The sequence below is a fragment of the Uranotaenia lowii genome, chromosome 1, assembly GCF_029784155.1.
Source record: "Uranotaenia lowii strain MFRU-FL chromosome 1, ASM2978415v1, whole genome shotgun sequence".
In the NCBI taxonomy this organism is placed as follows: Eukaryota; Metazoa; Arthropoda; class Insecta; order Diptera; family Culicidae; genus Uranotaenia; species Uranotaenia lowii.
The window spans coordinates 22,718,639-22,744,899 of NC_073691.1; the positions used below are offsets into that span (position 1 = coordinate 22,718,639).

General features: G+C 37.1%; 1 protein-coding gene across 1 annotated transcript in view; it reads right to left on the minus strand.

Annotated features, from left to right (window-relative positions):
• Window positions 1-11,308: 11,308 nt before the first annotated feature.
• LOC129758424 (probable G-protein coupled receptor B0563.6) overlaps window positions 11,309-26,261 on the minus strand; it is a 182,126-nt gene continuing 167,173 nt past the window's right edge. The window contains exons 4-10 of the mRNA XM_055755930.1: window positions 14,523-14,672; window positions 14,220-14,464; window positions 13,950-14,148; window positions 13,788-13,882; window positions 13,560-13,712; window positions 11,526-11,698; window positions 11,309-11,465 (exon numbers count right to left, since the gene is read on the minus strand). Of these exons, the coding sequence (XP_055611905.1) occupies window positions 11,309-11,465; window positions 11,526-11,698; window positions 13,560-13,712; window positions 13,788-13,882; window positions 13,950-14,148; window positions 14,220-14,464; window positions 14,523-14,672 (1,172 nt within the window). The remainder of the gene's footprint in view (window positions 11,466-11,525; window positions 11,699-13,559; window positions 13,713-13,787; window positions 13,883-13,949; window positions 14,149-14,219; window positions 14,465-14,522; window positions 14,673-26,261) is intronic.

Below are 26,261 nucleotides of genomic sequence, written 5' to 3' on the forward strand. Positions count from 1 at the left end.
GAGTTACGAGTAAAGGCTGGAGCTCGAGTTGTCAGAGGAGAGGTTCTTAGTCTTAAATCGTAACAGGAGGCAGAGTATATATGCTGGAGTAGTACGTATAAACGAGTATCATTATTTACGAGCTTGTGAAATTGGTCTGATTTTTACTAGTGCCAGCTAAGTGTCTGAACCATCATGGGGGAACACTCCCCCCCTTGGGGTCGTACCCCACATCCTGCAAATTCGAACCGGAGACAGATCCCTCTGTGGATGGATCCAAACAGGGAACACGGAGATGTCCAGTTCCTACTGCTAAAACCTACCGATCCAGCCAAACTTCCTGCCTACCCGTTTATAATATCTAAAACCGTCGAACTTGCCGCTGGTCAAATCGCCGGAGGACATCCAGTGGATAAAGGAAATGCCTATTTGCTAAAGGTCCGATCTCAACGTCAAGTCGAACAACTTTTGGCTGTTAATCAACTCGTCGATTCCACCCCTATCTCAATCTCGCTTCATCCCACTCTCAACACCACCAAATGCGTTGTCACCTGCCGCGAGGCCGCCGGTGCTGACAATGATCAACTCGCCACAGATCTCGCCAGCCAGGGGGTGGTTAACGTATACCGTTTTATGAAAAAACTCAACGGTAAGGAGCTTCCAACGGACACCATGGTTCTCACCATCCAGGGCTCAACAGTGCCAAGGTACATCCGATTTGGATTCATACAAACACCAACACGCCCGTACTATCCCAGGCCTATGTTGTGTTTGCAGTGTGGTGTTTTTGGTCAAACCAAAAAGCACTGCAAAAACACCGCCATATGCTTAGTATGCGGAGCTCAAGAAGAACACGCCAAATGTGAAAAGACCCCACTTTGCATCAACTGTCAAAAAACCCACCCCACTAACAGTCGGGACTGTCCAAATTACAAACACGAGCAGGAAATCATCAAGATCAAAACCGACCTTGGTTTGAGCTATGCAGAGGCAGCCAAGGAGCTTCGAAACCGACAGGGCTCAGCTAGCTCAGTCCAACAACGCCTTAACCGAACTCCAAATAACAGCATCATTGAAGACAAAGACCGTGTCATTCAGCAACTACAGGAACAAGTGGCCCTTCTTACAGCCAAGATAGTTCAATTGACCAGAAGAATAGTGGAACAACAGCAGGAAGAAGAAGACACACTTGAAGAATCCGCGAGTGATGCCAGTATGGAAAGCAGTCAATCAACCACCAGCCAAGTATCCAGCTCAAAACGTTCTTGGAAAGCATCATCCGAAGATTCTCCCGTTAGCGATTCCACCAACAATGTAACCGAAAGCAAAAAGAAGAAGAAGAGACAACGACGACCGGAAAACCAGAAACCTCAGCCCATAAACCCATCCCCAAACAGTAAACAGGTAAAATCTACACAAAACCGGTAAGTTCACCAGAATATTTTGCAAAATCAAAACTTTCAAATCATCTCTATCATCTTCAACACAATGGCCAATCTTTCAACAAATAGAAATACCCAAAATCACTCCCCAAACCAACCCACTTTGAAAAAGTTTTTGAATTTTGCAATTCAATGGAAAACCCGTGGACTCACCTCTCGTCTTTCCGACATTCAAATTTTACTCAGTAATTTTTCTCCCACAATTTTCGCCCTACAAGATATACTGTCCAACTCGAATGTTTCACAAAACCTGATAAAAGGATACCAATTACATGTGGTATCTGACCAGACCTCAAGACAAGGAGCTGGTCTGGCGATCAAAAATAACATTCCGTACAATCTGATTAACATCAACACTCCATTACTAGCTATCTGTGCCCGAGTTCTATCACCTTTTGAAATAACTGCAGTATCTCTATATATTCCACCCCAAATGTCCTATCACCAGTTCACTGAACACCTAGAAGATCTGTTCGACCAGCTTCCATCTCCTGTAATTGTCATGACTGATCCTAACGCCCACTCCACCAGTTGGGGCAGCACCCACACTAACAATAAAGGTTCATTCATTGAGGACCTAGCAATCCGCAGAAATTACACAATTCTAAATGATCAACATCCAACCAGAATCGACCCCGCTACAGGTAACATGTCTGCTCTTGATATTACTTTGGTATCTTGGGAACTCGGCCCCAAATTCGGTTGGTACACTCTCGATGACAGTTTTGGAAGTGATCACTTCCCCATACTAATTAAATATGAACACCCAACACCCAAAGTTGCTTCCAGACCTCGTTGGAAATATGAGGAGGCTGATTGGCATGGATATCAACAAGACGTCGACAGATCTCTCGCTCAGAATCCTCCACTTAGTTTACACTCATTCACTAAAACTATTCTAGAAGCCAGTTCCAAACATATTCCCCGAACTAGTGGTAGACCCGGCAAAAGCTCAGTCCCATGGTGGTCCCCTGAAGTTCGAGACGCCGTAAAACTCCGACGTAAAAAGCTTCGTGCTGTTAGAAGAATCCCTTCTGACGACACACGCAAAGCTGCAGCCCTTGAGGACTATAAAGCCGCTAGATCGTCAGCCAAAAAAATCATAAAAGACGCAAAAACAAAATGTTGGCAACTCTTCACAGAAGGAATTAATCCAAACACTCCGGCAACAGTCCTTTGGTCAAAAATTAGAACACTTAACGGAGAAACACGTAAAAATACCTATCATCTTCTTTTTAATAAACAGTACATCAACGATCCTGCTACTGTAGCCAATCAATTCTGCGAACATTTTTCCTCTATCTCTTCCTCTATCTCCCCCGTTTCTAACCCACCTTTAAATCCGTCTTTGAATGACGATAGATCAGATTACAATAGCCTATTCTCACTGAATGAACTTGAGTTTGTCCTCCGCAAAGTCAAAGGACTCTCAGCCGGACCCGATGATATTGGCTATCCCTGCTTCAAAAATCTATCACTATCCGGTAAAATAACATTCCTTGAAATCATTAATAAGATATGGTCCGAAGGTAAAATTCCCGACCAATGGAAAATAGGTCTAGTAATACCCATTCCTAAACCTAGGCAAAATCCCCATCTTATCGACAACTATCGCCCAATAACTCTCTTAGATTGTTCCGGTAAAATTATGGAACGGATGGTAAATCGACGTTTGCACACCTTTCTGGAGAAAAATAACATTCTCGATTCTCGGCAGTATGCCTTTCGAGCCGGAAGGTCGACTGATGATTATTTTGAAGATTTCGAGTCAATCATTGACACTTGTTTGAAACAATATCATCACATTGAAGTCCTCTCGCTTGATGTGTCAAAAGCATTTGACAAAGTCGACCGCACAGCCATCATAAAACAGATGATAACTTGGAAGCTTGAAGGTAGGCTGTTAAATTACATCAAAGATTTTCTGTCTAATCGACTCATACATGTTCTTATTAATAATGTCCGTTATCAAATCAAACCCGTCCATAATGGGGTCCCACAAGGCTCTGTCATAGCCCCTACCCTTTTCCTAATTGCTATTAACTCCCTTTTCCAAAACCTCCCCAATAATATTAAAGCATTAGTCTACGCAGATGATGTCATTCTAATTTCAAATTCCCCTTTTGCCAGAATGGCACGCAAAAGATTGCAAACAGCTGTTAATCAGCTTGAACGATGGGCTCCATCTGTTGGTTTTGAATTCTCTCCAGCTAAATCTAACCTTCTACATCTCGGACCCAACCGAAAGAAACTTGGCAAACTTCCCCCACTTACCCTAAACGACTCTAACATCCCTCTTGTTCATTCCCTACGTCTGCTGGGCATTTGGATTGACGACAAACTCAATTTCAAATGCCACATGAACAAAATCAGAAAGAATTCAACTAACAAAATTAACATCTTACGTATACTAACTAATAAAACCAGTTTCGCCCATCGAACTTCCCTATTTCGGTTCCTTCATGGCTGGCTTATTCCCTCCGTTTTGTATGGTATTAGATTTGTAAGCCGTACAATGGATGAAGTAATTAGAAGACTCGAACCGATCTACAACGAATGCGTACGTATCATTAGCTCAGCCTTTTGTACAAGTCCAATTCCGTCACTAATGGCTGAAAGCGGACAACTACCGCTGAAGTTTCTTATCGCAAAGAATGTCTCTTCCAAAGCACTAAGATCTCTTGCAAATGGTGGTTCTATAAATTCACCAATGGTTCAAAGAACTAACTCTTTTATTCTTCAATTAACAGGTGAACCACTTCCCCCTGTTTGTCCTAGAAGCGGGCCATCTCTTAGACACTGGAATGATAGAGCCCCGAAAGTGGATATGTCGCTCAAACAACAGATCAAAGCAGGAGATTCGTCGCTGATCATTCTTCCTTGTTTCCGGAAATTGGTTATGGACAAGTTCCCTGAGTCTACCCAAATCTACACCGATGGCTCTAAAGCCAACAATGGCCATGTTGGTTGCGGTATCTACGATGGCCTATCAAACCGAAGTCTTCCCTTGCCAAACAGCTGTTCAGTCTTTAGTGCTGAAGCTTATGCCATGCTGGATGCCATACGAAACTCAAAACCAAATACCGTTATTTTTTCTGACTCGGCCAGCGTCCTGGCAGCGTTGGACGCAGGAAACCTAAAGCATCCCTGGAATCAGAACATCTCCGAGTTTGCCTCTCAACAGAACGATATCACTCTTTGTTGGGTTCCCGGCCATTCAGGTATACCCGGCAATGAAGCCGCCGATAAACTAGCTTCTGCTGGTACCACAATGGTTCCCTCTTTAACCCCGATCCCTCAACAAGATGCTACACGCTTTGTCAAAAGTAAGATTATGTTGGCCTGGGACACGGAATGGTCCTCAAACAATCATGCTAAACTGCGTGAAATTAAAAATACTACCGAACTCTGGCTAGATAGACCTTGCAGAGTTGAAAGAACTGCCCTTACCCGACTCCGTATTGGGCACTCAAGGCTCACCCACGTGCATCTCATAACTAAAGACGATTCGCCTACCTGCCCCTCCTGCCAAACTCCAATAACTATTAAACATATTCTGACTTCTTGCCTCATATACCAACATCTTCGTTCTTCTTGTTCCCTCTCCCCCAGTCTTCGCCAAATACTATCCAACTGCCCCGAAGAAGAGAAAAAATTAATTCAATTTCTTAAAAAATCAAAACTTCTCACTGAAATATGATTAAATGTTTGTTGTCCACTATCTTTCACTTTCCTTTCAACATAAATCTTGAAAAAGTACAAGATCTTCTCTTTAGCCAAATACTCTCTATCCTTTTCCTTCTTACCTCTTCAAAAAAAAAAAAATACAAAAAAAAAATACAAAAAAAAATAAAAAAAAAATACAAAAAAAAATAATAATAATTTTTTTGTACACAAGCCACGACGGATAAGGGATGAATCATCCTACAGGATGAAAATCCCAGGGAAAAAAAAAAAAAAAAAAAAAAAAAAAAAAAAAAAAAAAAAAAAAAAAAAAAAAAAAAAACGAGTATTGCCGTGAAGCGCTTTGCGCGAGCATGGTCTCCCGAGTATAGCCTTCGTTGCAGGTCCGGATGGGAATTATGGATGGACAGAGAACCCAGGTGGACTTTATGGTGTAGGGGTACATAATATCATGAGTCATCAATTGCACTCATGGACCCAGAGTAGAATACTGGGGTACGCGGTGGCTCGCCGAGTCTTGGAACACAATCCATAAAAAGGATTTACTACCTGGGTGATCAACTGATAGAAAAAAGGCTAGCGCAACGTAAGGTGCAAAGAGGGGTAAAGAAAAAGATACGAGAATCGAGCTGTCTGAGATGAGTTTGCGTCATTCATTTCGTTTTTCGGATACGCTGCCTCGAATACATACTGCTTCTTGAAGACGGGCCATGTTGAGGGGTTTTGCTTCGTTTTAGCTGCCTCAAAGCCAGGATAGCTAGATTCTTTAGGTATGCTACTCCGTTGCTTGCATAGTAGGCCAGCCAAAAAATAGTTATAGAAATTCCACAAAAATGTATGGAATTTTTTTAAACTATTGGTTTTCTAGAAAAACTACTCATTTTAAAATTCTGCAAAAAATATGAAAATGTTAACCAATGTATTTACAATTCATTAAGCACTTATGCGGTTGAAAAACATATTTTTTACGTGGATTTTTTATTGAGTTAAAAAAATTGCTTTTTGCTAAATTCCTATTAGCTGATTGTTTTTAAATTTTGTTGGACCTAAAATAAAGTAGCATTCATTACAAGTTGCAAAAAGTAATTTTTTAGCAAATCTTAACAATTATATTTGCAAAAATGTTTTCCGAAATTCGAATGTTTTGCAGAAATATTGCTAAATTTCCAAAAAAAATACACGGAAAATAATAAAAAGGTAAAATTTACCGAGTTAGCAAAGGTGAACGCTCGTGAAAGCCAAAAAGGTAACTTCTACCTCTTCGAGGTGAAACTCACAGTGAGGTAAAATTTACCTGAATCGAGGTTGGAAAAAAGGTACAATTCACCGAGAAAAAAGGTGAATGCAAAAAAGGTAAATCTTACCTCGTAGCGAAGTGAATTGAGCTCGATAAAAAAGTATAATTCACCTAGAAAAAAAGGTAAATCCAAATAAGGTAAAACTTACCTCGTAGCGAGGTGTAATTGACCTGGATTGAGCTAAACAAAACGGTACAATTCTTCTAAAAAAAGTAACTATTCGCCGAACCCGTTCATTGAGGTTAAGCTGTTTTGTCATTTTAGGAACAAGTTTTGCTTTGTGCCTAATATGTGAAAATCGGAATAGAATGGTAAGTGTTCTTAAATATCATTTAGTTGTGCTGGTTCTCGTCATAATACTATTGATTTTGTTTCAGATCGGCCCATAGAGCTTTGAGGTGTATTCCACGTCATCCTCCAGCCGGAAAAGCCGAACCTGACCGGATTATTCGAACGGAGGAGGCCATGAATGTACGCAACGCAGGTGCATTCAGCGGCCATAGCGGCTCAGAAGAAGGCGAAGCCGAATTACCAGTCCCTGTTTATCTCCAATAAATATCATTTTTGAAAGAATTTTGTATTTTTTTAATTCTTATTGAAGAAAACAATCCAACCAACCAGCATTTACCTTTTAAATCAGTAAATGGGAAAACGGTATTATTTACTATTTTGCTAGGTGAATGCGAAAAAGGTAAAATTTACCTTTTTGCTAGGTAAATTGAAAAAATGTAAAATTTACCTTTTTGCTAGGTGAATGAAAAAAAGGTAAAATTTACCTCGAAAGAGGGGTGGAAAAAATTCACCTCGCAAAAAGGTAAATTTTACCTTTTTTTATTTTCCGTGTACTGTCTCGTAGTCAGAATATTGAAAGCATTAGAACAGGGATGAGCAACGCGCGGCCCGCGGGCCGCATGTGGCCCGCAAGACCCTTTCGTGCGGCCCGCGAAGCTTTTTCAATTGTTATGCCTTAACTATTTTTCAGGAAATTAATGGAAAATTAATGTGACTTGATCAAAATATGTACTTATCTGCATTTTCCCCACAATCTTTGAGATTGTTCACTTTTTCTGGCTATTTAAGCATTTATTATGTTCTGTTCAAGGCATAAATGCAATTTTGTTTATTGCCATAACGTAATGTTTCGTATTTCTGATTACACTTGTTTACAGCATTTTTGAACTTAGGAAGCTGAAGATCAATTTTAATGTGAAATCGGGCGCTGAATTCGAAAAAATCTCAGTAAAACGATTTTTGAGTTATTTGTACTTATATTTAAATATCTTGGTTCAGTGGTTCTATTTTGGCCGCAAATTGTCGTTTTAAATGCATTGCGTAAAATGTACTCATTACGAGTTAGACGACAATTTGTGGCCAAAATACAACCTTTGAACTGCAGTAACTTTTTTTTATTTTAAGTTCAAGCGTGTTGCAGTCATCCTGTGAAATATTTATCTCAATTAAAGTTTTAACAAAAATATTCATAAAAAGCAAGTGAGTGAGATTTATCATGTTAAATTCTTTCCATATTAAGATTAGTACACTGCGGTTCATTAAATTGTTCAAAAATTCAAATATTACTGTTTTGGTAAAATAACCAGAACTTTTTCAATTTTCAACTGATTTGAGATTTACGGTCTATGCAAATCAGATTTTTAAAATGTTACCATTGAGTCAAAAACTGTCAAATAATCAAAATGCATTTTTTTTTAAATATTTTTTCTATCACATCTTTTCTAATTTCAACAATACTGTTGATCAAATGAGCGATAACAAATTTATTCACCTTCAATATAAAAAAGAGATTTTTCAAATTGTTGTTTTGTAGTCATATTTGAGAATAAGTATGTACGAGAACTTTTTTTATTTTTCCAAATATTCATATTTAAAACATAGCTCAAAAACTGTTTTACTGAAATTTTTTTTGAATTTCATTTTCGGATTCAGTGCCCGATTTTACATTCAAAATTTAATTGAAAATTTATAACAAACATCGATGAATTGAGCTGTTTCACTTTGCCTTAGAAATTCTATCCCAATGATATCTAAATAAGATTAAAAATTATGAAAATCTGGATAAAAATTCTAGAACCAAGAATGTAGTTCTGAGAATAGTTGTTTAAAAATATATGAATTTAAATATTTTTCTGTGATTTCGAAAAACCTTGCTTAACATCTCATTGCAATGATCCAATACAGAACTTCAATTTAAAAAAACGAGGTTCTCACTGTTTGTTCGAAAAAAATCTAGACTTCGAGGTAAAGTTTTAATTATGGAAAAAAAATCAAAGAAAAGTCAATAAGCAAATCAACGTCCAACTCTAAAAAAAGGTGATTGACTATTGAAAAATTGAGAAAAAGTATAATTGACAAAGATTTAGTGACGGATGTACCTACCTTTTCAATATCGGGTATTTAAAAAGTCGTGTTGAATAATGTTTTTAAACACGTGAATTCGGTTTATCTTTCCGTTATCAGATATGTTTTCGCCACAAATTTGTAGTTTTAAAAAATGACGTGAAGTTCTGCTGACTCTTAAAAAAAAGTAATGTTAAGTGCGGCCCGCCGACAAGATTTAAAATTTAAATTGGCCCGTTGGTTCAAAAGGTTGCTCACCCCTGCATTAGAACATAAATTTTACTAATTTCAACACATTTTATTTCAAAAAATGCGACTGTATACTTATTTGAACAATAAGACCTCGCAATTTTCCATAAATTGTAATTTTGTTTCAAATCCCATACATATCGTTCGAAATTCCATAACTATTTTTGACCCTGCGTTTACACGGCTCTGTCGATTGAGGTTAAGCGCAATGTTTTACCTTCTTCTCTACCTATCTTGCCTCAAAGCAACCTTCGATTTCGAATAAAGCATTGAACGAGGTAAAACGGTAAAACTCATCAACTCATACTCTTGCAAAAACAACCAGAATAAAGTTCCAAGCCAGTTCATTGCTGATCTGTGTGTAACTTGCACAAACACATACGGACTTAGAGAAGAATAGCAAACACTGTGATCATTTGACAGTAAAGAACTACAGCTGAAATTAGCTAAGGACCAAAAATGGATCCAGTTAAACATGAAACAAACCTTTAGACCAGGCCCACCCATGGTTGTTAAACCTCGAATCGAATACATTCAGCAACATATCTATCAACCCATCATCGCACCAACAGTCGCTAAATTGATTCGAGTTATAGCATTTGAGTAGTAGGTTGTTACAGGATGCGTTTATGTAGCAACCCGGTTGGAACGCAGCCGGTCATCGCTATCAGAAAACAAACAAACACAGATACCAACCTGGATGGCAACAATGTTTACGAAAGTCAGTAATTAGATAAAAACGCAACCAATCATCTAAATACCGACCGAAATAGCAACGCCCGATGGGTTTGGTCTTAGGAGCGTCTTCTGTAATAGCCAACCAACGGACCAAATTCCGGAGGTTACACTTTGTGTGAGGACTTAGTCTTCTCGACCGCAGTTGCTTGTGGAGTCCATAGTTGGCACGACTTCCGCTGATATTTCGCCGCCGAATCTCACGGCTCGGCACGGCACTATCTCCAGCTCGTCGCGCCGTTGGTCGTGATCTTTGTACCACTGGACAAGCGGGTTCGGTCGGTCTCGGATCCGCAGGCCAGCATTTACTTCGTCTTGGACGTATTAATCATTAACCCATTTTTTTTAGGATTTGACGTAGTTTGAAGATCTGGTCCGTCGAAGATCGTCGCTTCATAAAGCCGGCCTGATCCCACGGATCTGTTTGCTTGAGGCGTTAGGCAGCGGAGAAGGTTTCGGAACAACACTTTGTAGGCGGCATTGAGGACAGAGATTGCTCGGTAGTTCTCACAGTCCAATATGTCGCCCTCTTGTAGCTGTCCTGTGTCCGAGATTCGGATCATCAACCGGTATAGGCAATCGGCCAACTTATTCGGGTCCATATTGATGACTTCAGCTGCAATGCCGTACTTTCCAGCAGATTTGTTGTTATTCAGTTGGCGAACAGCTTCCTTAACCTCACTCATCGTTGGGAGTGGCTCCTCTACGCTGTTAACTACGCCGGGAATGTACCTTACCCTACCACCCTGGTCTCCTGCATGTGCAAGTGTTCATCAAAGTGCTGCTTCCACCTTTTGATCACCTCACGTCCTCCGTCCTTATCTCGGCACATTTCGATTTGCGGCACGAAGCCTTTGCGGTTTGCGTTGAGATTTTGATAGAACCTTCATGTTTTTTGGGAACGATGCAGATGCTCCAGCTCCTCGAGCTCCTCCTCATCCATGTGGCGCTTTGTCACCTAGAAAATTCGAATTCGCTGCCTCCCCCGCTGTTGGTGATTTTCCACGTTTTGAGGGGTGCCTCTTTGCACTACTTCCGCCCGTGCGGCGTTTTCTTCGTCCATCACCACTCCTACACTCCTCGTCGAACCAGTCGTTCCGTCGAGTGCGTTCCACATGCCCGATGACGTTCTCCGCAACGCTGTTGGTGGCTGTCTTGATGGTATCCCAACAGTCCTCGAGAGCTGCTCCGTCAAGCCCCTGCCGGCAGCGATGCTTCGAGCGATTGCGCGTAGTCTGCCTCGACCCCAGGTTGCTTCAGTCGTGCGACATTTAACCGAGGTGGTCGTCGATTTCGTATGTTGTTCACTACAGCGAGTTTGGGGAGTATCTTCACCATCACCAGATAGTGATCTGACTCGGTGTTGAAGCTTTGACAGGATCTGTCATCGATGATGTCCGAGAAGTTTCGGCAGTCTATCAAAACGTGGTTGATCTGTGATTGCATTCGGTAAGGTGATCTCCATGTGTACTTGTGTGGGAAGCGGTGCTGGAAAAAGGTACCACGTACGGCCATTCGTTTGGAGGCGGTGAAATCTATAAGTCTGAGGCCGTTTTCGTTGGTCAGCTAGAGCGCGTTGAACCTTTTAATTGGCGATTTGAATTCCTCCTTCTGGCCGGACTGAGCAATAAAATCCCCGATGACGATCATGTTTTGCTGCGCGTATATTTCGTATTTGTCGTCACCAGGACTTCCGAGGTGAGGGCTGTACACGTTGATGATGCTGATGATAAAGAATCGGCCCTTTATTCTAAACTGGCACATTTGTGGGTCGATCGGCTACCACTCGATCATGCGCTTCGTCATCTTCCCCATCACTATAAAAGTTGTTCCAAGCTCGTGCGTGTTGCCACAGCTCCGGTAGATGGCATGACCATCTTGGAACGTTCTTATCCTGGAGTCCTTCCAGCATACCTCCTGCAGCTTTACGATGTCGAATTTGCGGATCTTCTCTTCCTTGGAGAGCACGTGTGTACTACCCATAAAATTTAGGGAGCGGCAGTTCCATGTTCCCAGTTCTAATCACTGGTCCCTTTTCGTCGCGTGGTTCTTAGCCGATTTCCACCCGAAATTTGTTGTTCATTGGTCTTTGCTTGTATTATTTGCAGACACGGACTCGCAAGGCCTGTAGCTAACCCCACTATCTCGCAAGAGGACTGACGTGATGTTACCGTTTTGACAGCAGCTCGCAGCAAATGTAGCCTACTGTGGTGCTATCTTGGTGTCAGACTGAACAAGGAACATGAATTCTCTAGAGCTAAACATTCAAAACTACAAACGGAGACAAAAATCAAACGATTTGTAACCAACCGGTTACAAGCCTCAACGAAATATCGTTGTTCGGTGCTAAAAGGGTTAGTACAACTGTTGGGAGAAACACGTTTTTGATAGTGTTTTTCCGGTCTTTTAAAGCAGTACGAAGATCTGCCCAAGTGACTGGAACTGGTATTTGAAATGAAGTGAAACTTGTAGCGATTTATGTTGGGATGAACATCGATGGCAGAACTCTGTTTATTGACTTGCTGATCTTTAATATATGTATCGAAAATTACGTCTCAATCAATTTGTATTTGGTACCTCCAACTTTTTTCACTCTAAATAGATCAGAGTAAAGCCTCGGATTTATAACCCATTTTTTCAAATGAAGCCGAGAAACGTCCCTGCAGATGGGCTTCATGAGACTCAATGAGGCAGACACAGATACTCACGGTGGTGAAATCTCACTTCAGAAATACAGGCTCTTTACAAACATCTCAATTGGACTCGAGTTAAGATTATAAACAGCTCATCGACAGCGTTAAAAAGAAAAAGAAATTACAAGTTGATTGACGTAGTTATGTGAGAAACTTCAAGCTATGAGAGCCCATAATGTATGTATGTATGTTGGTTATCCACCATGGGTGCACGGATTCACCGCAATTTCTGCCTAAGTATGTGATCACACGCATTAGGTCCGACAAATCTCCAATGCAACGCGTACATCATACCCGGACCCCATGGCTTCGTATGAACTGTTATGGATGAATGTCTTATGTTGATGTAGGTATATTTTGGAAGAACGAGTCAATCAGGTGGGCTAGTTTACTCACAGGTATTCCGGCATCCGTGTATAATCAGTTATAAGAGGAAACACATCTTATTTATCGGCCACTTAGTACGCCTGGCATACCAAAACCAGACTCGCGCCAGCCTATTCACTAGACCACATCGGCGCTTTCAAGCTATGAGAGCCCATAATGCTTAGTAAAATACAATTGTGTAAGATTTTGATGATGTTTTGTTATGGCGTTCAATCTTTGAGTTCACATAAAAAACTGAATCCTACTTTCATTTTAATAACCGATTTAGGAATCTGGATAAGTTAATCTGGATAAGTTAATCTGGATAAAGAATTTGGATAAGTTAATTTCGCCAATTTATGCTCTTTTTAATCGGTATTAAAAGAGTTAGTAAGTAAGTCGCACATCTTTCAAGGGTATGATGTACTATTTAGTATGTCGGTACCGAGATTCGATCTCATGACCGCTAGCTTAGAAGACATGAAAGCTATCCTATAGGCCACGTTCGACTTTTTTTTTTTTGCGATTTTATCTCAATAGGCTGGAGGTGGACTATTTTTGCATTGGTTATTATTTTGTTGACTATCGAGCTATCGAGAAACGAGCTTTACAAAAGAGCACTTAGATATGGTTGGACCTGTAGAGTTTGTATTCTTTGATATGAACCTTCAGTCAGTAAACATTTCAGAGCTCAGCAAAATGGTGTCCTTATGAATCATAAGTTATGATTCAAAATTAAATTAACGTAGAATTCTTACCTCCGTTCCCCGCTGATACAGGGGCTTCTCGAACCAGGGCCACCGAATAGTCCGGAAGAGGGTATTACGAAAGTCCTCACTGAACAGACAGTAGATGTAGAACGTGAGCGAGTAGTTCATCAGCTCCATCAGGTTGGCAAGGGCCCGAAATAGCTGTTTGGTGGTTGTGGGAAAATCAATGGTTATCAAGTATTATTTTTAATTGTTATTTGGATAATTGAAGCTCACCTGAAAAGAATAACTGGATAGATGTTCCGGAGAAAGCGTTACGTGGAGAAGTGCCATCGGGGATACGCAGATTAGGAAGAGAAGCGATGTGCTACCTGCGAGTGGATAAGAAAAGCAGATTGAATACTAGAGCAGACTGCAGAATAAATCTTCAAAACATACCGAGCAACATCATCAGCCGGCGCTCCTCGGCGAACTTTCGGGGATCCTCGTGCTGGTCTTTGGTGTTGATCCGGGACAGCGTCATCCGGCGGCGCTTATCACAGGTACGTCGATACACGATCATTATCCGCAGATTGAAGCCGGCGATCAGCACCGTTGGCGCCAGCTTGAACACAATCTCCAGTATCACTTTGTATATCTACAGGAGGATGGATAAAAAGAAACTCAACAAAATGGGTTCAATGCTATCCTAACCTCAAACACACTTACCGCATAAAATAACGAATCTAAAAATTTCATATTATCCCGCTTATGATACATTATTGTTCCATCGGATTGTAAGACACATTTGACGATCTCCCCGCGCAGCACCGAGGGCAGGTAGATCAGAAAGGTGAGCACCGGAATGAGGGCGACGGTCACTTTCGGCGGGCAGATCCGGCGGATGTGTCCCGGGTGACACACCGAAACGTACCGCTCGATGGTGAGAACCAGCAGCATTAGGACGCCGACCCCTTAGAAGAAAAAAAAATATTAAAATCTACATTTTTTTAAATATCAAAACAAATTTACCGAGACATCCATTGCCGAGGAATAGCTCCAGGTGGGCTGAGTAGAAGGCTTGGCCAAAGTTGCGCCACCGGCCCGAGTCCCGGTGAATGAGCATCCGCATGCCGAATGGGATGGCGAAGATGATGGCAAGAAGCGCAGCTGCCGAGTAGCCTGGAGGAAAGAATGAAAGCGAAGAAATCGTTATTGAATAGTTTCATCGAATAAGTAGGCTGGTAGGCATTTCAAAATATTGTATATAGTTAATGTGAACAAATGAGTTCACTCCTCAAGTGGTATTCGAACTTTTAGTTATGTGGGTACAAGTTCTCATTAAGTATTTACTAACTATTTTGCTGGAATTAGTTTATTCAACAAAAATAACAAATTAAGTTATTTTAAAGTTCAAAGTTGGGACATCACAGGCATCAAATAAAACACTCAACGCCCGACTAATTGATTAACGTGACAATCTTCAACTCCCCCCTTGGCCATTCCTTCGTCCAGTAGCGTGTGCTTTTACTGCCTCCAGGGAAAAGTATGATACAGTGTTGCACTGGTCAACTTTAACGAAAAAGAAAACAAACGGAAACGCTTGTGCTTAACATCGTCGTCGAAAAATGTGCCTCCTCACAACTTTTGCCGGAAGCGCAACAGTCAGGAACAAGCACACTGTCGAAATTATGGACCGATAAAATTGCCATTGGGGGACCTATCAAAAGTGGAAGTCAATTCTCTCCTGCAAAGTATCCAAGCGGCAAGCGAGTCGGATGGTGGCTCCAGAGAGTGGGCTCCGGCACGAGTGGCTGACCCCAGGGCCCCCGGGGTAGTTATTCGGCTGAATTGTCACCGGTTCTTTCTTCGAATCGACTCACTATGGACGGCTGGTGGAACAAATGGGGAGCCAATTTGATAGGTAGAATTTTTTAGAAGTTGAAGAATTTCAGAAATTCATCATTCTTTGAAAACTGGCAGGCGCTAAGTTATGTCCGAATGGCAGATGGAAAACAATGTGCTGATAAGTTTAAAAACCTGTATTTTATGAAACACAAATTTAACCTGATTATATTTTTTTTACTGTTTTGATAATTTTACTCAGTTTTACCCACAGTGCGTCAAGGTTGATCGGCTCGCAAAACAGAAAACGTGAATTCGATGGGTGGTTTTAATGGTCGCCGTTTTTCTTTCTTTGGGCCGAAAAATCCGATAGCTCCCATTAGATGCTATCGGGTTTATTTACTTTTGAGCAACTTTATGACTGATTGATCAGCTAAGACAATTCGTATGCTATCAGTATGTTTGAGACAGAAAAAAAATTGCGTTTTTAATGGCGATCGAATAAAAGAGAAATCGATGAAAATTTATTGCAGTTTTAAATTTGAATCGGATGGGCTTTGGATTTAAAATGCTAATTCCAAATTTTTATATCAATGCTTTTTCATGAATTTCAATTTTTTTACTTTTAAGACAGAATATTGATTCTTCATTTAAAATGTGATTTTAAAATTTAGTTTCGAATTGTGATTTTTGAGTTCTGACACTGAATTCTGATTTCAGATCTCGAATATTGTTGTTTATTCATCTTAAGGTCTATTCTGAATCCATTTTGATGCTTAGAATGATTTTTCTTCTAATTATTCTGAGCCATGTTCCATGTTTTATAACATATTCAGAAGTTTATTGCCTTTCTCTTTAGAAGTTTCGCTTTCGGTTCAAAACAGACACATTTTTCATTAGTGGCTGTTAAAATTTTCTTTCCCTAAAGGCAGTACTCCTCAAGAGAAAAACTTTAACCTTGTAAGAAAAACTAAACTGAAAAAAACGGGAATTATTTTCCCACTAGCTGGATCACTTGAGCTTGTTGCTCAAGACCAAATCGGAAAGAAAAAAAACACTATCTCGACAAACAATTTCAACATCAGCTCCTGAAAAATAACCAAAACCGAACAAAAAAAAGTTCGCGATTTGATTGCGGAAGTCGTTGTGTTTTTATTATTCTTTCACCGGTTTGTTTGATACAAAGATTTCTTTTCCTATGTTTTGTTTCCTTTTCCCTCGTTTTTTCTTTCGCACGTTGCGTGTTGTTTCATTTGAGGATATTAATTTTTGTCGCTTTTCCCCTCCAGAACTTTCTGCGACACCGCTTTATAAGTGTTTACTATTTAGCGACCGTTTTGGCGGTTTTGAATTACAGCCAATAATTCTCTGAGCGGATAATTTACTTTTATTGTTTTAGGAAACAAAGCGACTCAGAAGACATTCCTCGGAAGTTTCCTTTTGAAATTATTAACATAATTCTAGGGACCCATTTCGTCTAATGACTGTTCAAATATTGATACAATTACTAAGCAAACGCCCAAATCTGTTTAACACTTCTGTAGCAACACCAACTATAAGCGGCAAAATGTGTGGCGCTTTTGGTTAGAGTAAACAAAATCGATACCCCTAAGCTCAGGAAGGATAATAACCGAACAATATGGTGTAGCCACGGCGGAGGAAAATTATAATGATGATGTGATGTTTTTTGCTTATTTTATTTTTTGGCAGGTCACGTCCGAACGAATTGTCTGGAGTCCCATTTCTGATGGTGTCTTTTTGTGACAGATGTCAAAGGGAAAACTAAAATGAAAGATAATTTAATCACAACCTGCGCTATGATAAGCACTTAGGGACCAACAAAAATTCCCTGGAGCCACTTTAAATTTGTTGTCATTTTAACACAACTGAAAATATTGTAGCAACAATCTTAACTCATAACTGATGTCGAAACCTCGAAAACGAATCACAGTTTTTTTTCTTGATTTTATTGACTTGCTTCCCTTTCTAGAATTTCTCAACTTACTTGACTTTCTTGAATTTCTTGACTTTCTTGATTTGCTTGTCTCTCTTGACTCTCTTGACTTTCTTGAATTTCTTGACTTTCTTAGCTTTCTTGACTTTTAAGACTTTTCTGATTATTTTGGACTTTCATGACTTCCTCACTTGCTTGACTATCCATATTATCTTGAATTTCATAACTTTCTTGATTTTTTCTTACTTTCTTGACCTTCTTGACTTTCTTGACTTTTTGGATTTTTTTTTGGATTTTCTTGACTTTCCTGATTTTCATGACCCTACACAGCAAAAAAAAATGTAACGCTGAATGATGTAATTTCTGGAGACGACGTAGTTTTAGGGCTTTTTGTTGTTATAATACATCTAAACGACGTACGCGAATGCGAACATGTCGTGTAGTGTAATATCACAACCTTCTATGTGATATCGCATCAAGTAGTCAATGTTTTCCTCAATTGACGTTCAAATGTTATTCATTTCAAAAAGTAAGAAACGGATTACGGACCTCAGCTGTATTTGTTTGGCTTGTAAGTACAACCAAAATGTTATAAAAATGTAAGCAAAACCATAGCTTCAAATATAATTTGATAAATTTTCCTTTTTAGGCAGATTCGGCAGGTTTGCATTTGCGGTACAAAAATAATTCTATAATTAATCAACAGCCGGGTACATCAAGAAAATGTAATATTAGGTACCATTTGCGACTCAAGTTATGTGCAGGTATTTGATGTAATATCACAACACTTTTTTTGCTGTGTACTGCTTTTCTTAACTCTCTTAACTTTTTTAACTTTCTTGACTTTCTTGTTTTTCTTTATTTTATTGAATTTTCGTATTTTCTTCACTTTCCAAATTTTCTTGACTTTCTTGACTTTCTTGATTTTCTTGAGACTCTTGACTTTCTCGACATTGTTGACTTGCTTGACTTTCCTTATTTTCCTGACTTTCATGACTTTCCTGATCTCTTGACTTTCTTGACTTTAAGGACTTTCTTGACTTTCTTGACTTCTTTTAATTTCTTGATTTTCTTGATTTTCTTGACTTTCTTGACTAACTTGACTTGCTTGAATTTCTTGACTTTTTTGACTGTTGAGATTTTCTTGACTTTCATGATTTTCCTTATTTTTTTTTAGACTTTCTTGATCTTTTTGACTGTCCTGATTTTTCGGATTTTTTTTATTTTCTTGACTTTTTTTGGTTTTCTTGACTTTCTTGATTTTCTTGACACTCTTGAATTTCTCGACATTATAGACTTTCTTGACTTTACTGATTTTCTTGACATTCCTGATTTTCTTGACTTTCTTGACTTTCCTGATTTCTTGAATTCCTTGACTTACTTGTCTTTCTCGACTTTCTTGACTTTCTTGACTTGCTTTTGTATCTTGACTTTCTTGACTTTCTTGACTCTCTTGACTTTCTTGACTTTCTTGATTATCTTGACTTTCTTAATTATCATGACTTTCTTGACTTTCTTCACTTTCTTGACTTTCTTCACTATTTGGAATTTTTTGACTTTCTTGAATTTCTTGATTTTCTTGACTTTCTTGACTTGCTTGACTTTCATGACTTTCTTGACATTCTTGACTTTCATGACTTTCTTGACTTTCTTCGCTTTCTTGACTTTCTTGGCTTTCTTCGCTTTCTTGACTTTCTTGACTTTTTAGATTTTCTTGACTTTCTTGCCTTCTTGACATTCTTGATTTTCATGACTTTCTTGACTTTCATGACTTTCCTGATTTTTTTTGACTTTCTTGACTTGCTTGACTTTCTTGCTTTTCTTGATGCTCTTGACTTACTTTACTTTCTTGACTTTCCTGGCTTTCTTGACTTTTTTTTGACTTTCTTGACTTTCTTTACTTTCTTGACTTTCTTGACTTTCTTGACTTTCTTGACTTTCTTGACTTTCTTGACTTTCTTAACTATCTTGGCGTTTTTGACTTTTTTGACTCTCTTGCCTTTTCTGATTTTTTTGACTTTCTTGACTTTTCAACTTCTTTTACATTCTTGATTTTCTTTTCTTTCTTGACTTTCCGGATTTTCTTGACTTTCTTGACTTTCCTGATTTTCTTGTTTTTTCTTGAATTTTTTTTTCTTAACTCTCTCGACTTTCATGACGTTCTTGACCTCCTTGTCTTTCTTGTCTTTCTTGTTTTTCTTGACTTTCTTCACTTTCTTGACTTTTTTGACTTTTTTGACTTTCACTAATCACTAATCATACTTCCATAGCCAGAACTTATGTCTGAGTCCCAAAGAATAATAAAATGTGTTATTATTCTTCTTTTCTTAGTTCATGTTTTTGATCATTTTAACATAAAAATATTAAAATAATTAAAAACACAAAGTGGTTGGGCCTACCATGGAGCAGAGAACGCAGAGACATCCGGAACACAGGAACAGGAAGAAACGTGGACCACCAGTACCATACGTTTCAAATGGGCAGTATCGTTGGAAGCATGCTAAGAAAAATGCTCCTTGATGAAGAAACCAAGCTTAATGTACCTATAGTGATTTCGCCAATCGCAGGGACTATTCTTCAGTGGTTGGAAATGATTTATTTTGTACACAGAAATCGCAAAACCTTAGAATAGAAGATTTTGAAGAATTGGTGTAGTAAATAAAAGGATTGGAAATTGCTAAGCTATAATTTCTGTTTTGGATTTCTGTGTTCAATCATTTCTGGTCATCGACCAAGGATAAAGCGCCTTTGCTCGCTCTTGAAAAGAAAAAAGAACAAAGAGAAAATAAGTACAAAATAAACCTTTCGAGATCTGTTTAGAACTCGAAAGGTTTTCTAAGCAATCAATATAGCAATCTTTCTTTAAGAAAATAAAGTGAGCTTTCATATAGAAGATAAATATTGATCAACGGGTCACCATTTATGTTCTATAATCAAAATAATAACTTTTCATTTAGAAAGAATTTGTTGTATCTAATTGTACATTTCCTTCAGTCCCCAGATTTAGCTCAGTCTTTTCTCAGTTCCACCGTGGAACTTCCACGTTGATGTACACTTTTAGCTCATATGCAATAGAACAAAATTGAAATAAAACTTGAGTTAACTTAAAACAAAACTAATCTTTAAAGTTTTTATAGATACCTTAAATACTACTAAATATTAAACTAATATAAAAATATTTAAATCACTCAAATTTGAACTATTATGAAAAGATACTTATCATTTAGCCATTAATTGGCTTCAGCAATTTTCAGCGGCCCACCAGCAGAAACGACAAATTGTTTTTGTCATAGCACGCCTTGAACTATTAGTTAAGGACTTCCCGGAAAACTAACCTTCCCACAACATTTCCAAACATAACCACTGCCCCAAGCTTTTTAACCGAATCATCACGACTACCTTTCTTCACTTAATAAAAGCATTTCATTTGTTGGACGTACAAAACACAATCACTAAAAATGCAAATCCTAAAATTAATAGGAAACCAATTCTAGGCTTAACTGGCTTTAAGATCCACTCTTTAATTTTTCTTGCCCAGCAGCATAAACAGGCTTCAACACATTCGCTCCAAGCAAATTTAATGCAGCATAAAAAAAACAACACCACAAGCTTTCAGGAGCAACTTTCGATTTTTAATCATTGTACACACATCCGTCTGCGCGTTAAAAACATTTTGAAATAGATTTCCACAAAATTTCTTTTTAAATAAAGAAATAATTAATAATTTTCACTGGAACGAAAAACAAACACGTGCGATGCCATCGGGTCACCGCCTACTTCTGACTTTTTTGACTTTTTTGACTTTCTTGATTTTCTTGATTTTCTTGATTTTTTTGATTTTCTCGACTGTCTTGACTTTCTTCACTTACTTGACTTTCTGGAAACTCTTGACTTTCTTGACTTTCTTGACTATCTTGATTTTCTTGTCTTTCTAGACATTCTTGACTTTTTCTACTTTTTTTGACATTCTCGACTTTTTTGACTTTTTTGACTTTCTTGACTTTTTTGACTTTCTTGACTTTTTAAATTTTCTTGACTTTCTTGACTTTCTTGACTTTCTTGATTTTCTTGACTTTCTTGAATTTTTTGACTTTCTTGGCTTTCTTTACTTTCTTTACTTTTTGACTTTCTTGACTTTCTTGATTTTCTTTATTCTCTTAACTTACTTTACTTTCTTGGCTTTCTTGACTTTTTTTGGCTTTCTTAACTTTCTTGACTTTCTCGACTTTCTTGACTTTTTTTACTTTCTTGATTTTCTAGACTTTCTTGACTTTCTTGACTTTTTTGACTTTCTTGACTTTCTTGACTTTCTTGATTTTCTTTATTATCTTAACTTACTTCACTTTCTTGGCTTTCTTGACTTTTTTGGCTTTCTTGACTTTCTTCACTTTCTCGACTTTCTTGAATTTTTTTACTTTCTTGACTTTTTTGACTTTCTTGACTTGCCGTACTTTCCTGACTTGCTTAAATTTTTTTTATTTTCTTGGTTTTTTTTGACATTTTTTACTTTCTTGGCGTTCTTGACATTCTTGACTTTTTTGACTTCCTAGACTTTTTTGAATTTATTTGCTTTTTTACTTTCTTTACTTGCTTGACTTTCTTGCCTTTCTTGAATTTTATGACTTACTTGACTATCTTGACTTTTTTGACTTTCTTGGCTTTCTTGATTAGACTTTCTCTACTTTTTTTAACTTTTTTTTACTTTTTTGACTTTTTTGACTTACTTGACTTTATTGAATTCCTCAACTTGCTCGACTTTCTTGACTTTCTTGGCTTATTTGACATTCTTGACTTTCTTGACTTTTTCTGCATTCTTTCTTGACTTTCTTGACTTTCATGACCTTCTTGACTTGTTTGACTTTCTTGACTGTTTGGCTTTCTCAACTTGCTTGAATTTTTTCACTTTCTTTAATTTATTGATTTTTTAACATGCTCGACTTTCTTGGCTATCTTGATTTTCTTGACTTTCTCGGCTTTCATGACTTTTTTGGCTCGCTGGAATTTCTTGACTTTCTTGATTTTTTTTTGCTTTATTTACTTTCTTGACTTTTTTGACTTTCTTGACTTGCTTAACTTTCTTGGCTTTCTGGGCTTCCTTGACTTTTTTTTTACTTTGTTACTTTCAAGATTGCTTGACTTTCTTGAGATTCTTGCCTTGCTTGACTTTTCTAAATTTTTTGAATTTCTTTACCTTCTTGACTTTCTCGACTTGAAGGTTCAGAATTCTAATAGTTTTTTTCAAATTTGCTCATTTTTTGATTGAAATTCTTTTCTGATATTAAAATTCAAATAAAATTCAACTAATTTTCGAGGTTCTGGTTCCGTAGTATCAAAATCAAAACTCCATATGAGTTTTCATGTTTCGGATTCTGTATCCAGTCTGGTTCGAATCATCGTTTGAAAAAAATTATTGAATTCTAAATTTGGTTTTGCATTTCACTCCAAACTTGGTTCGTGGTTTTCGAAACTCGTAATGGATTTTCAATTTTTCAATAACAATTTCTGGATGTGAAAAACAACTTGAAACCATCTCGAGCTTTTATTTCATATTCAGATTCGAAGTTTTTTTAACTTCAATTTTTTCGCAGAATTCAAACATAAAAAGCTTGACAGTTTCCAGGATTGAACATCCAGAATCAGGTTCCTAATTCGAAATTCATGTTTTAATTCAATTCGCAAGTCGGATTAAATATAGAAAATTGAATTAATGAATTCAGATTCAGCGCCGATGTGGTCTAGTGGATAGGCTGGCGCGAGTCTGGTATTGGTACGCCAGGCGTACTGGGTTCGATTCCCGGTATCGGCAAGAAAAACTTTTGGGTTCGAATCCCATAAGTGGGCCGACAGGTAAGATGTGTTTCATTATATAGCTGAATATATAATTGGAATGTTCAATCAGTTGCCAGCTGGCCAGGTATATACACGGATGCCGGAATACCTGTAAGTAAACTAGCCCACCTGATTGATTCGTTCTTCCAAAATATACTTACATCAACATACGCAATACATTCACCACATAACAGTTCATACGAAGCCATGGGGTCCGGGTATGTTGGCGCGCTGCATTGGAGATTTGTCGAACCTAATAATCTAAGGAATGCATGTGAACCCATACTTTGGCAGAAACTGCGGTGAATCCGTGCACCCATGGTGGATTACCAACATACAACATACATACAAAATTGAATTAATGAATTCAGATTTAAATCAAGGATTCATAACTGAGAGCTCAGAAAAAATTTCAATTCTTGGCCTATATTTCAAATTCTGATCTGGAATTTAAATTCAGAAATCGACATTCCAAAAATCCTATTGAAATTCGAAAACATATCCAAATTTCAAATTCTGAACTCCCCTATTTTTAACTTATTTAGGTTGTTATTCCTTAAAAAGTATTCAGATTCCGAATACATATTCTTGTAAATTTATTTTCGGCCTATCGGTGGAATTGTATACTCATGGGGAAAGAATATTAGAATTTAAAATTGTTAAAGATGTTTAAAAAAGTCAGGAGGAAATATACAGATGTTAAAAAGAGCGAAATAGCATTTTTGCGAGGAAAACTTATTAACGTATACCATGGCCGTAGGAAAGGGAGGAAGTTAGTAGTTTTAAAAATGCTAAGCGAAGTATTCTTTGCTTAACTAAAAAGTTCAAATTCGTAATCATATTTTTATGAACGACTAAAACGAGCCAAGAGTAACAATATCGATTTAGAACGGTGTCCAAAAGTTTGAAATCTCATCTCAGCTTCACACTTTTACTACAGTTTTTCAAAACAAAAATTATTTGTTGATGATAATTTAAACTAAGTTAGACTAATCGTGCCAGATTGTTCGGATTTTCCCCAGATATTTTTCACTTTAATTTTCAAAATCAAACAAAAGTTCTAATTGAGTCATTCAACTTATGAAATTTGCGTCCAGAATGTAGTTTGTTTTTAACAAATTTTGTCAAAATAAACTTGAACGATTTTTTGAAAGCTTATTTAATGATTCCCAATTGGCTGATGTGTTCCGATAAAAAAAAAAACAACTTTTCAAGTGTTCAAATTGTCTTCTTGATTTTAATGGGATAAATCCAAAATATGCCTGGATATTGATCGGAAATTTAGAAATTTAAATATATAAGGAAATACGCCCGGATTTAGCAAAGTTGTAGGAAAAAATAGCCTGGATTTGCTTTTCCGATAAAAATAAAAATGATTTTCCATATTCGGAACTTGAAATTCAAATCTTATTTAAGATTTATGTTTGAAGTTTTATCCTCAATTCTTATGCAGAAATGAAATATAAAAAAGTTCCATGCGGGTTTTACGAATAAACAATTTTCAAAAAAAAAATCATATTGAAAATCATAAATGCAGAATTAAAAAAAAAGATTTCTGATAAAAAAATTGGCATCTTGTTTCATAGTTAATAGGAATTATTATCTGGAATTTATATTTAGATTTGTACATTAGTTCAAAGAGCATAATTCAGTCTATGAATTAAAATGAAAAATTCACTTTGTGAGTCAGCTCGGATTTATGTTTTACAAGAAAATTTACAATAAACCTCCCATGAGAGTCCAGAAAAAAACAAACAAGGTATACTACTCTAAACTCAAAATTTTGAATTCTTATTAGCCCTTCATTTCATAATTTTTTATTTTTCCATAAAAATCATTTTAAACAGTTGAAGATTTTTCACTTTTTTCATACATTAATTGTTGCAAATTTGTTACTTTATGAAATGAAGGGTCAAAATTTGGGTGATTGTGTATCTAAGGTTATTTGATAGTAACAAATTTGACTCATAACTGATTTCAAAATATCGGAAACTTACCATAAATACGAAATTTTGCTACAGTTAAAAAAATAACTTGTTGATAGAAATTCAGTTTTGAATCCGAATAATCATTTTTCAATGAGATCTATCTCCTTTCAGAGGTTCTGGTTCCAAACTTTCAAAAGTATACTTCTGTTATGGATACGATTCGATTCATCATAAGAAATTAGAAAAATTGTATTGAAATGCTTATTCAAATTTGAATTTGCAACGCAACAAAATTTATTCATGATTTTCGAAACTCATATGCCTTTTCAATATTTGGATGATAATATCCGAATATGAAAAAAAAATAATTTCCTAAATTTTTGTTTCTAATTCACATTCGAAATTTTTCAGTGTTTTTTTTGCAGAGATCAAACAGAACAAAGCTTCAAAATGGCGATCTTGAAATAAAAACACAGAATCATAAATATGATGATTTTAATTTAGTTTCACAAGTCGGATTTAAAATAAATAATTCAAATAGTGAATTCAAATTGAAACCAAAATTTCGAAGCCAGGCCGGGAAATTCCGAGGAGTATTTTTTTTAAACCATGCAAAAACCGGTTAACTGGTTAAAATTTAGCATTCCAAAACCAGGATGATATCCGGGCCAATCTCAGCACATTTCAGACAAAAATCCAAAATAAATATAAGAAAAAGTGAAAACATATATTTTAAATCCAATTTATTTGTCGAAGCTGCGTTCAATTCGTTCAGAGCATTCGAAAATAATGTTGGTTTATTTTGATGAAACAAACTTAAAAAAAAAGTTTTTTGGATGTATAAATCAAAACTGAGATTTTTGTTTAATTTAATTCAATAATAATGTGAATAAAACCGGGAAAAATCCGGACGAACTTGTCATAAAAATTTCATTGCAAAACCGGACAAGCTTTGATGAATCCAAAAAAATTGGAGTGCTTATCATAATTGAATCAATTTTGGCAATAAATTTCACTTCTTGGTTCATTTGTTAAATTCTGAACTGGAATTTAGAATTAGAAACAATATTGAAGTTCGACAACAGATCCAAAATCAATTGATTTTTAATATATTTATGATATAGAAACATGAAATCTTCATGATAAAAGATTTGCAGAAAATACCATATTTCTTCGATTTATTGCTGAACTTTAAAAATATTTTTAATATATATT